This window comes from Vigna unguiculata, chromosome 8, assembly GCF_037176805.1.
Source record: "Vigna unguiculata cultivar grain cowpea cultivar isolate G323 ecotype 2 chromosome 8, ASM3717680v1, whole genome shotgun sequence".
Classification (NCBI taxonomy): Eukaryota; Viridiplantae; Streptophyta; class Magnoliopsida; order Fabales; family Fabaceae; genus Vigna; species Vigna unguiculata.
Genome location: NC_140799.1, coordinates 21,962,843 through 21,976,601, shown reverse-complemented (window position 1 = coordinate 21,976,601; position 13,759 = coordinate 21,962,843). Strand labels below are relative to the sequence as shown.

The following is a 13,759-nucleotide window of genomic DNA, read 5'->3' as shown; positions in this document are numbered from 1 at the left end:
TATTGTTTTCACTTTGGTATTTTAGACTACTTCATATGCCCTTATAATTTGATCACCTTAAAATTATTCGAAGTCATTTTTATTTTCACTTTTGCAAATATGCCTATTTTTATTACTAATAATTTAAAATCACTTTAGATACACTTCTAATTTGGTTATTTTAAAATGTATTCATAACTTTAGTGTTATAAAATATTATATTAAAATTAACAACGTTATTAAAAAATTTCTACCCTCAAATATTTTCTACCAAAAACTACGAAATTGTGGTTATCCATTACACCTAAAGATACATAAAAGCAGCATCATTTGTGTTGAGCTAAATATATATTATAATATTTCTCTTTTATAATAATAATTATTATATTTTACATGTAAGAAAGTTATATTAAGGAGGCGACTAAGGTATCATTAGATTTGTTTCAAAGGTTAAATAAATTTTCCTAAATTAACAATTTTTTCTCATTTAATCAGAGACCACCGTTTTGGAATGGACATAGTAGGTCATGATATCTTTCCTATGCATAATTGACTTATGAATCTACAATTTGCATACCACTTTTTTAAGGGTTTTTTTTCCAATATTTTCCTTAAGTAAATATTGATGGCGATTCCATTTGCTTTGATGTTTAAAAAATATGGATCACGATCCCATCGTCACTCTATCGTACATGGATTATGTGATATAAACATAACTAATCTATGTTTAACAAAATTCATTTATCACATATGTTATTATATTTTATATTAATAGGCCTAACAAGCCTACAAATACATGTTATTACATGAAGTAAAATTCATCTAATAATCTTTTTTACTCATGAATATCTCATACTTTCTTACTAACTTAACCGTCAAAACTTTTGCAGGTAAACTTCTCTATTTTTGTGGTGATTCAAACCTTCGTCATATGTCAATCCATCTGGAAAACAACTCAAACAAATTCGATACGATCAAATAGTAAAAAGTTCTACTTGGTAAAACAAAATGCAAAAGGGTCGACCGGAAGAATATTTTTAAAAACTGTATTATATTTTTTTAATTTTAAAAATTTTATTTTGGAAAAAAAAAAAATTCTTAGTTGTCAACGCAAGGTGAGAAGTGATAACCGAATCCAAAGGTACTTTGAATATGGCGAGCGACACGTTTCTCACAATCTCACTCTTTACTTAACTTCCCTTGCAAATATCATTGATTTAAGTAATTATTATTAATGATTAAACTAACCACTGGTTTTAAATCTTCGTCAGTAACAATACTCTTGCAATTAACTAACTTCCTACAAATAAAGCGTTTGTGTTACTGAGGAAGACCCAACGAAAAAAGAATAAGAAAAAAAACATTCATGATAATTATTGAAACGATATCGATAAACCAAGGATTAAAAATAAATAAATAAATAAAGCACAGGAATCTCCCTCTAAACCTGTTTGATCGCTTCCTCTGGAATTGTAAACATTAATCACCTTTACATATGCTGAATTAATAAAAATATGTTTACCGATTTTATACTCACTCCTTTATTTCGTTCAAACATGAATCTATAATACATATTCAATTTGAAATTATTGTAAGTCATATATAATTCTTACCTCGAAACCAGAATTTTTAGATTTCAAACGCAATTAAACCAAATGTACTGATTAAGGTTCTGTTGAGCAATTAAGAAAATAATTACATTGCTTCGCTCATCATTTTATTATCTAGTTTCTATGGTCGATCCTATCACGTTTAAAATAAGAATCTTTATAAAAGACAATTGAATAAATAAAATGCATTTATTATTTACTATAAAAATAATAAGAGAACTAAAAATTATTTTACATTCACTTGAATGAGTTTCGCTCTTACTATATATAAATATATTTGAATTAAAGACAAAGAATGACAAAAAGATAAGTTAAATTAATTAATTTATACAAAAACTAATTATAATATTTCACATAATTTTTTAAATTTCTTTTATGGATGGTTGTGCACGAAGTTTTAGACACAATGGTAATATAGTTTTTATGATAAGATGGAGAAAACTTGGTAAACTTGGTACTTAAATTCCTTTGGTTTCCTTTAACTTAATTGAAGGCTATTTACTTAATAGTTTATGCTTTTATTTGAGTTGAAATTTGGAGGTAGGAGTGGCGTTTTGAAAAAAGAAGATGAAAAACGAGGAAAAGAAAGTCCTCTAATTTAAGTGTGGCTTGTCCCCTTCTAGCGCAAATAAACCCTCTTCTCTCCTTTTCTCTCTCTGCGAGACTCCACTCAAAACCATAACTTCTCTCACTTTTTTCCTCAAACTCCTATACTTTCTCACTCACTAATTTTCTTCACTTCTCTCGTCACGTCGTCATTCCCTTCTCCCTCTTAACCTAAACCTTAAAAATTAATCTTCAAAAAAAGACACAACACAAACAAAAATAATCCTTTTCTTACATTCGTGACAATGGAATCACCCAACTCATCCCCCATTTTCCCACAATTCACCCTAGACACCACCAAAAACAATAACCCTGACCACTTCATTGTCGAGGACCTTTTGGATTTCTCCAACGACGATGTTGTAAACGCCGACACCATTTTCGATTCTCTCCCTGTCAACTCCACCGACTCTTCCAACGTCACCGCCGTTGATAGCTGCAACTCCTCCTCCTTCTCCGGCTACGACCCCAATACCATTCCGGACATTGGTAGCCGGAATCTCTCCGATGGTCATTTTTCCGGTGACCTATGCGTACCGGTATACCACATTATATTGGTTATATAAACTTGTAACATTATAATAATAATAATAATAATTACTATATTATTATTTTTATTATTATTATTATTATTATTATTATTACTTATTGCATTAGTTATTACTCCATCTCAAAATCGATGACCAGCCAACACATTTCGCAACCTCATTACATGACCCAAGGGTAACGCACAAAGCCTGCATTCCTATTTTACCATCTTTATCTCCCATAAAATCGCTAACTTGTGTAAATACATACATCACTATCAGTTTATCCTTCTTAGGCCAATAATTTCAGGATCAGCTTAACAGAATTACCCTCATTTCACGGTCTAATAAACTACTTTTCTTACAATCGTTCCTCTAATTATTACATTTTTTTTTCTAAACATTAAAAATTTATTTTCGTTGTTGTAAACATTAAAAAATATTATTTATCTATGACCAACGTAATGAACGCTACAATTAACAGCTGCACATGCTAAAACTTGCAAGAATTTAATGTATAGCGTATGTAATAACAAATTTTTACGCAATATGTATGATTTTTGTTATTTCATCTAATTTTGAAAGCAGTACGATGATATAGCAGAGCTGGAATGGCTTTCGAATTTCGTGGAGGAGTCGTTTTCCAGCGAGGACCTGCAGAAGATGCAGCTGATATCAGGCATGAATGCGAGAAACGACCACGTATCAAAGGCCCGCGGGTTCCACTCCGAGCCCACAAGAAACGGGTTTCACTCCGAGCCCACCAGAAACAACCCGATATTCAATTCGGAAGTGTCGGTCCCAGCCAAGGCCCGTAGCAAAAGGTCCCGCGGGCCCCCATGCAACTGGGCGTCGCGCCTCCTCGTCCTGTCCCCAACGACGTCGTCTTCAGACACTGAGGTGGTTTCTCCTGTTTCCACTCATTCCGGCACAAAAAAGCCCGCAAAGGCAACGCCGAGAAAGAAGGACAGCGGCGATGGCAGTGGCGGCGACGGACGCAGGTGTCTTCATTGCGCCACGGACAAGACTCCGCAGTGGCGAACCGGGCCCATGGGTCCAAAGACGCTGTGTAACGCTTGTGGAGTGAGGTACAAGTCGGGGCGGCTGGTGCCCGAGTACAGACCCGCGGCAAGCCCAACGTTTGTTCTGACAAAACACTCGAACTCGCACCGCAAGGTGCTGGAGCTGCGAAGGCAGAAGGAGATGGTGCGGGCCCAGCAGCACCAGCAACAACAGTTCCTACAACACCATCACCATCAGAACATGCTGTTAGACGTATCCAACAGTGAAGATTACTTGGTCCACCAACACATGGGACCCGACTACAGGCAGCTTATCTAGTACGTGGAGCATCCGGTAATTTATTTTGTAGCAGAGTTATTATATGTTCATTAGGACATTCTAATTTTTATTTGCTATTGTTTCTTTCTTTTTCATCCTAATTCGTTCGGGAATGTCTTTCCCTCACTCATAATTTTTGAGTTTATGTAGACTGCACTCATCATCACTCTAATATTTCTTCAACCTGTTTCTCTTTCGGCCATATTTTCCTACACTCCATCCAAAAGGTTAATTTTCTCTACCCAATTTTTATTTTCTCATTCATATTTGTTTCTACCAACTTTTCCATAAAACTTTTTAACAATAAAATAAAATATAGTTTATCCAAATTTTATTTTTAATCTGTACATTAACTGACTTTAACAAATTAATTTTATTTTTATAACTTTTTTGAAGTTCTTGTATATAAAAAGAGTGTTTTGCGTCTGGAACTAATCGTTTTAAATAAATTTACGAACACAATAAGTTTTCGAATGATACATAACAATTTAACAGAGATTTAAGTAAATGCAAACGTAAATACAGGTTTCGTTTTAATAAAAATTGTTTTCCAGCTTAAGATGTTATAAATTATAGTTGATATGATAAATAACGTGTTACCACTACTCTAAAAACTCATATTTTCTGCTAATTTTGTTTTGAAATTTTTTTCGTAGAAAATACTTATAAATTTTGTTGTAAAAAAAAATTTTAAGAAATTGCTACCAATTTTCTTGCAAAATATTTTATATAAAACACTTTTTGCAACAAATTTTGTAGGAAATACTTACAAATTTTATAATTTTGTAGAAATGATTACCCACGAAGGAAATACATGCCAAGTAAAATTCTTAGAAAAAGTTGACAGACAAAAAGTCTTTTCTTGCAAATTTTTTAAAATCTCATGTAATATGAGAATTTCTAGTAATGTACATTTAACGTTAGCACGTTAAAGTAAAAGACTATGAATTACATAATAAAAACATATTAGCGTCCACTATAACACCTATTGTTCATTACTATCAATCGCCTATTAAGCGACGAATTTTTTATACCTATATTTACAATCATCTTGAATTTAACATTTTTAAAAAAAAAAATTACATTAAAATTAAAATGTATCATTTAGAGGAATATAGACAATAAATACATTCTACAAGATAAAATAACTCTTCATTCTCTCGCAACTAAAAGGTATCCTATACTTTTGTGACATCTCTGATCATAATACATAAACCACAACCATAAAACAATCACTAAGCTAGAGAGATATAAGTTTAAAACAACCATATTAGGCCTCCAACATCTTCATCGAAGCTCTTATATCATTAGCGAAATAACCCCCATTGCTGCCTCCTCCTTCCTCTTCTTTGTTTCCCTTCAATCCCTCCTCCTCTTTGCTAGGGTTTGGTGTTACATTATGGGGTATGCTTCAATATTGAAGAGATCGAGGTTCTTACAACAACATAACAATTATTGGAAGAGTTATGAGTTGGTGGGGTTCATAGAATTCACGCCAGTGGAGTTGTTGTGGGGATGATTCACTTGAGGTATGTTTTTATTTTTGTTTTTAAGGATCTGAATTATGGTTAATTGAAATTTTCTTGAAATGAGGTTTCACATTTGATCTTATTCCTATCAATTTTTTAGTTTTTGTGTTTGTGTTTCCTTTTGATAAATGTTAGTGCGTTACGTATTTTAGAACAAATTCAAGTGAAAATTGGATTATTGATTAAGTTGCTAGGGGTTTTCTCCTTAAAAAGTAAAGTCTTAGGTTATTGTAAATGTATACTTAATGATAACATTAAGGGTTTAATGTTTGTACAAGTGGTCGATCTTATGGATTGCATTAAGAAATTGTGGTTTTGTTGTGTGATGTTTATGTAATTTGTATGTGGTTGAGCTTTTATTTTGTTCTAATTGCTTTTAGATGCTTATATTTCATTATATAGATGGTCCCAATGAACTTGGTTATCTTTATGGAAAAATTATTGGTAGGTAATATATGATTGTGTCGAAGATTAAAGAAACTTACATATGACAAGGGTTTTTAGCCTTTATTTAAGTTGGTTTTAGATTGGGATTGGGATTAAATTAACTTTGTTATTGCTATTTTCGTCTAACAAGATTAGATTCTAGATGCTATAATACTTGCATGTAATGTCATGATGCTTAACTTTATGTTTGGCAATTTCTATTAGTTTCAAATTGATTCTACGAAATGAAACTGCAGTGAATACTAAATATTCATTTTACATTGAATATGAATAAACTTTTTAAAGTTTGATGAAGTTATGCTTGACAATTTGGTTTCTTTGGTGATGGTTAGGCTGAAAATCTTGTTCACTTCTCATTCTATTTACATAAACCTTCCTCATTTCAACAATTCTCTTTTTACATTGGGATGGAGACTTATATATTCAATCAAGGATTTGCTTATTGGAATAAAAGATCTTCTCTACAGGTTCTAGAAAAACCTTTTCCTCCAAGGTAATTCATCTTCTCAGTTCTATTGTTCAACAAAAAATCTTCCTTTTGTTCATTGTAATTAGAAAATTACTTTCACTCTTCTTCACGCCTTAATTTTTCTTTTCCTTTTAGCTAGAAGAAATGTAGAAGGATGTGTTTTCAAGTCTAATATAATGGCTTTCCATTCTTCTTCATGTCATTAGTAAGTGTGTGTATGCATGCCTTGTTAGAGTTGCATGTTTAAATGAAAGACCAATTTGAATAGTGATTTCAAGGTCCGTCCATCTATAGTAAATAGAAAAGGAATGCTGAAATAATGAATAACATTTTATTGCATATGCATAAATAGTATAGGAGTGCATTTATAGAGTTCATCTTTTGATGGCATATTATTTTCCAAGTTCTTGGTTAGGACTTTGGGTAGTGCTTTCATTTTTAGATTTCCATTCCTAGTGTTCAGTGAATCAAAATGAAGTAAGAAAAAGAGGAAGGGGTTGGTGTTGGAACAAATTTTTAACTAGCTAGCTCGACAATTGTGAAGGTTTTGAAATTGAAAGAAATGCAAATCAATAGGAGTTTTCTCCGTAGTATAACTACTTCTTAAAGAGGCAATTACATATGCCATAGTTTATTATGCGTTTGTAATGTTGAATCAATGCTCACAATTGGTTGTGTGCTCCAAAATTTACCTCTTATATATGTTATGCACGTGTTGAATGATAAGCTGAATTATCTTGTTCAGAATTGATATTCAAAATCTTTCCCTTTCTAAACTTCTTGAGAAAAGTTAAATTTGTTCAATAGTTGGTGACTTTCAATTCTTTTCTTTTGTTAGCTATATAGGTCTCATGAATTTTCCACTTATTCATAGTTATGATGCCATTCAAGCACTTTCTAGAAGTATTGGTAGATCAGACAAGAGGCATGACCTTGTAATTGTTGTAAGTTTATTCTTTTTGGATTTTTACACTTATTAGAAGCATGTATATATAAGCTCTAAATTTTTATATACATTTTTCTCCACAATAATTATAATGTAGTACCCATGATATTACACACTCTATTAAGTGCACAAAAATTTACTGCATGTTGTCTTTTCTTATTTGGTTATATGTTTGTTTGAAAAAAAAATAGTATTTACCATTCCTTTTATTTGGATGCATTATTGGTTTAATAGGTTCCACTCAAGTTGTCCACACCTTTTATTGTATAGATTTCATGTGATGTTATTATTTGGCTAGTGTGTTAAGCGACTACTAAATTAAATTAATATTACTTTTATTGTCTTAGCATCAGCTTTAGCGTCGATTTGACCCACTCTAATTGCGTCAGCTTAATGTGGGCTTAGCCCACTCAAATAGCGGTGTCGGCATTGCTTCCATGCTTTTAATGTTGCTATCTTAGAGGACGAAAAACCAACTCTAATCATCTTTTAGCCTCTACTTTTTACACTTTGTGTTAGTTTTTGGCCCACTCAAATAAGCATATTTCTTGTAGTGATTCTAAACATTGTGTATCCTTTAGGCAATGATTATTTAACCGATGCATTTTTGTTTAGACCATAATTATTTAATCACCACGAGACAATTGGAGCACCCTTCAATATCTCCCCTCCATTAATTATCCCATTAGGAATCAAACTTTTTGGTTGTGACTTGGCCCACCTGGCCTACATCAGAAGATAATTGTGCAATCTGCAACAATCTCCCCTTGAACAATTTCCCTCCTAAGAATCAAACTCGTGACCTTGACTTTGAGAACAATTGTTAGATCAAGCGCTTCCCACTAGCCAAAAGCTATAATTAATAGTCAAAGTGCAACTCTTTCTACTCAAGAATGTAATAACCCAAATGACACAATTTGATTGTGACTTATTCCACCTGACCTCCGTCATGAGACAATTGATGCACCGTACAAAATTTTAATTATTATTGGATCACGTGATGGTAATCTAAAATATTTAAAGTTAAATTACCCATAAGTTTAAATATGTAGTCTAAAATACCCACACTTTTAAATATGTGGTAAAAACTACCCATAATTTTAAAAATGTGATCTAAATTATCCATGTTTTAATAATTATTGCATATAACTATCTATAATATTTTCTAACACATTGCTTAAAACAATTAGGCAATGCTTTTGCTTTACACTCTCAATTAAAGGAAAATAAAAGGGTTAAATATGTTTTTAGTCCCTCAAGTTTCAGTGAATTTTGGAATTAGTCCCTCATCAAAACTTTATACCAATTTAGTCCTTTTAACCAAATTTTGTTAAGTTTATCTAACGTTTCAAGTACATTTCATGATAGTATTTAAGTTAACATTGAAGCAAAAATGTGTCAAACAGTGTAAATAATTTAAATACTATCATGAAATGCGCTTGAAACATCAGATAAACTTAACAAAATTTGGCTAAAAGGACTAAATTCATGCATTTTGAAAGATGAAGGACTAAATTGGTCAAAAGTTTTGATAAGGGACTAATTCCAAATTTCGCTGAAACTTGAGGGACCAAAAACATATTTAACCCAAAATAAAACTCAATATACAACTAATAATAAAATTTGTGACTTATTCGTATTTTAGGAAATACGTTTTTAGTCATTGTCATGTAAGCATTGCCTAATTTATAAAATGATGTACATCTAATGTCATGTATTGATCAATGACAACATGGCATACTATTGAAAGGTTTGTGCTTTGAATCAAATTCATAGATTTTACACCTATCATATGACCTCTCATGAAATATTAGAAATCATGAGTAAATCACACAATGAAAGAAACTAAGCTCAAGTCTCACAAAGGTAAAACTTGTAAAAATTGGTTCAAAAAACTAATTCTTCATATAAAATACTCAACTCAATCGAATGAAGGACTTTAGATCAAGTTAGAAACTATCAACTAAGAATGGAAAATTTGAAATTACTCACAATAATGAACTATAAATAAAAAATCAATCTCTAAGTAATATTTGTGAAGGTTTTCTAAAAACAACAAATAAACTCAAATAAAACTATCTACACAAGTTCAAAATAGTAAACACAGTTTACAATAATAAAGCAAAATATGAAACAACAAAAGCAATTCAAAACAAAGAATAAAACTTAAAATAGTAGTACTGCAATTTTTCTAATTTGTAAAAATAGCAAATGAATCAAGACAAAGCAAAGGTTTAAACAACAAAAAGAAATTCAAAATCAGAAATATATGTAGTAAGCAATAAAGGAAAACAAGTAGAAAAGAAAAAAATTAAACCCTTCCCCCCACACTTGAATGACACATTGTCCTTAATGTGTAAAGGGATAACTAAACAAAGTAAAAAAGAAGAGAAAAGAAACATAACTACATTATCTTAAAAATTACGAACAATTTTGCCTAATTCAGATTGGCCACAAGTTAAAGTTTACTTTTTTTTATTTTTATGTAGAACATTTCACTTTCTAACATACTATTTATTATTCTATAGTTACTAATTATACTAATTAAAAAAAATACTAAATTTATGATATTGTAATTACAAACAAGAAAAAGGTAAGAACTCTTTAAGATGACTTTCTCATGATCAATCTGCCCATGCTCTATTGAATCTGCACATTCATAGCAGGCTTTGACAACAACAATACTGCTTCATCCAATGTAGGGAACTGAATGCTTAGAATTGGATTAGGGCCTTTTAGTTACTCCCAACAACTACATTTATCTCACATTCAACAAACAAAACAATGTTTGTGCTATTAAAACTAAAATTAGCGTCAATAAATTTATTTGAATCAACAACTTGATCATTAAAATCCAAGTCAGTGGTAATGTGTAAATCAATAGTAGTTCTATTTTTATCAATTTCAATTTCATCAAGATTCAAAATATCATAATAGACAATATTATGATCATTTAAGAAAAAAAAAACTTCTATTGATTACTTTAGATGATCAAATTGTTAAACTACACCTTGATATCACCAAATTTCGTGGTCAAACTTCCATTGTGCATATCAATAATGGTTTCGAAAGTCATTAGGAATGGACTTCCAAGAATGATTGTAGATTTGTGCATGGAACTTCCATCTTGCATTTCAAGGATGTGAAAATTAGTTTGGATGATTGAATCTTTCACCTTCACTAAAACATCTTCAAATATACTCCATTAATCATTAGTGCTTTGATTGGCTAATTAGATAATCGCGTTTGTTGGCCTTAACTCACCTAAATGCAACATTTTGTAAACTAAAAAAGCAGACTTGATCATGAATGATTGAATCTTTCACCTTCATTAAAACATCTTCAAATATACTCCATTAATGATTAATGCTTCAATTGGCTAATTAGATGATCACGTTTGTTGGCTTTAACTCACATGAATGCAACATTTTGTAAACTAAAAAAACAAGCATGATATTTATTGAAGCACCAAGATCCACCAAAGCATAAGCAATAGTCTGCTCTTCAATAGTCCATGGTATATTGAATTATCCTAGATCACCATATTTTAAAGGCATTCTTGACTGAGAAATTATTGAAATATTTTCTATTTAAGGATTCCTCAGCCCCCTATTATATGTGCACAAATCCTTCAAAAATATAACACATTTAAGGACCTATTTAATCACTTCCAGCACAAACATGTTTATCTCAACCTTTTGGAATATCCTCATCATTTCTTTGTTAGCTTCTAATATTTTCTCAACTAGAACAACTCATGAGGGGAATGGTAGAGTAGCTCTCTATCTTGACAACTCTTCCTTCTCCAATTGATTTGCTTTTTCCATTGGTGCATTTATTGCTTTTCAACTTCTAAGGGTAATAAGACTGAGATTTCTTGTTGATTCCAACACTTTTGAAGTAAAAATTGTACCAGATTTATTTTCCAACCCCTTCTTTGCCACTTTAATTTCGCATTTTGTTTTAGTTGTTCCAGTTTATTTGCTTCCTCAAAAGCTTCTGACTAAGATCATTCTTGTAGTAGTTGAGATTGGATTTTTCTTGCACTAGGAATCTGCCTCATTAGTGGTGGTACATATTTCTATTGTAGTCCTTTATGATGAAAATTGTACAGTTGTGAAGGTTTGTGAAAATTTTGCTGATTTTGGGGTATCAATCCCATTCTAGACTAAAAGTAACTGTGTTGTCTATAATGTTTGTGTGATTCTTTTTCTTGTTGATTCATAGTTAATTGCTTCATCAGCACTTTCAGTTCAAACATTTTGTTTTTGAGTTAAGCAATTTCAACATATTGATCCATCCTTGCACATTCCACAACTTCTTTCACTAGTCTAACACTACTAATTCAATTATATTACTGAGAATTCTCAACCATGTTGGAAATTAAAATTGTAGCAGCAATTGGTGTCTAGTTCATTAGTGCCCCTCCATTAATCAATCAACACTTTGTCCATATAATTCAGACCTACATAGAAGTATTGATTTAACAGTTGTTCACTAATCTGGTGGTTTGGACAAGTGGCACACAGTTTAATGAAAATCTTCATGTATTCAGATAAACTCCCCCTTGTAATTGTTTGATAGCATTGATCTCCTTCAGTATAACAAATGTTCTTCAGGCTAGAAAAACTTTCTTTAGAAATCTCCTTTGAATCTTGTTCCAACTATCAATAGAAGTTAACTTATAAAGCAACCAATCCTTAAGATCATTGTATAGAGAATATGGAAAAGCTTTCATTTTGACCTCTTCCTATGGAACATAAATAGGCATCATAATAGAGCACACCACCTTGAATTCATGTAAGGTTTCTTGTGTGATTCAAGAAAGTTGTATTGGGTGTAATTTCTTTCTCAACAAATTATTTGTGAGGATATTGTTGAAATAGTGAAAAAGTCAAGCTTAGGTTATCTTGAATAACCGGATGTAATTCCTTTAAAGTGAACCAGTATAAAATTTGTGTGCACTAATTTCATTTTTCTTCAAATTTAAAGTTCTAGTTGATTTCATCAAGAAAATTAATAAGTTGCATCTTTCATAACAAATATGGCGTAATTATGTCATCATTTAACAAATTTGTTTGTTTGTTAAATTCTTGCGTTATCTTCAATATCAAATCAATTAAATCTGGCATATAATTGTTGTGTGAAAAATATTAAGATTTACTGTCAAGTTTTTAATCTATTGATTTCTCATTTTAGTTAGTTAAAATAGATTATCAAAGAATGATGCATGTTTAAATATTGTGCTCAAATCAACATGAACATGAAGCTTTTATGATGTACGATGCATGATTGATATGAAAAATAGTATGGAAACGTGAATGGAATGTAGCCAAAGGTTTACCTATGCCTCGAATAGTGTAAAAGTGCAAAAACGCAAAGTGTTTGATAAAATTATCCAACGAAACTCTAACTTCTACCAATTGTTTGACAAATTGCATGTAAGAACGAATGTGGGAATGCAAATGAAGTGTTTAAAATCATTTAATTATGAAAATACAACAAAATCACTTATTAAACCAACTTTGACAACACTTAGTCAAATTTGGTTTTAATAGCAAATGTGTATTGTGTACAAACTAAATTTCTATGAGATGCAATGCATGAAATCATGTTATGAGTGTTCAAATAAATCTAAAGCAACATTAACTAAGTATTGAATGCATGGATTTAACAAAATAACATGAATAGCATGAAATATCCAAATTTAGTAAAACTGGAAAATCCAACTATATGAAATGCATAATAACTGGAAAATAGATTCTAAAATTCGAATTGAGCACTCAAACATGTTCCAAATGTGGTAATAATGATAAAACAATGGCTAGAACGAAGGATTAACAATAGAAACAAAAATTTACTATCTAAAACCTAAAATTTGAAAAATTGCACTTAACAAAATTAACTAACAAAAGCTAACCTAACCATCAAATTGAATAATTTGTAAAACATGAATCGAAACCAAAAATTAAGGCTAAAACTAAATTACTAACACAATTACAATGTAAAACTAAGAAACTAGAATTGAAACAACAACTAAAACTCTAAAATGCATGAAGAATTAAAAATACATAAAGTAACAACATTGAGTGAACATTCGAACAAAATAAACAAGTGTAGAAAACATGTTATTCATTGAAATGAACGAAAATGTAAAGAGAAAAACACCTATAAATGAAATTAATAAGAGAAGAACAAAATTAGAGAAGAATAATTTAATTTAACAAATTGAAATGTAAAAATCAATGTAGGAAACCTAAATTACAGCAAGGAATGGCACTACTAAGCCAAGAGAGGCTTGAACA

At 30.9% G+C, this 13,759-nt stretch overlaps 1 protein-coding gene across 1 annotated transcript; it reads left to right on the top strand.

Annotated features, from left to right (window-relative positions):
• Positions 1 to 2,356: 2,356 nt before the first annotated feature.
• Positions 2,357 to 4,287, top strand: LOC114194961 (GATA transcription factor 9-like). Its single transcript, XM_028085362.2, has 2 exons — positions 2,357 to 2,734; positions 3,311 to 4,287. Exons 1-2 carry the CDS (start codon positions 2,441 to 2,443, stop codon positions 4,061 to 4,063), a joined length of 1,047 nt encoding a protein of 348 aa, XP_027941163.1. The 5' UTR covers positions 2,357 to 2,440; the 3' UTR covers positions 4,064 to 4,287.
• Positions 4,288 to 13,759: the final 9,472 nt, after the last annotated feature.

Bases quoted from the DNA above. Each gene is read 5' to 3' on its own strand.
- LOC114194961 (XM_028085362.2), top strand. From the start codon at position 2,441: ATGGAATCACCCAACTCATCCCCCATTTTCCCACAATTCACCCTAGAC. The intron at 2,735-3,310 runs GTATACCACATT...TTTTGAAAGCAG, and splicing joins CCGGTGACCTATGCGTACCG to TACGATGATATAGCAGAGCT.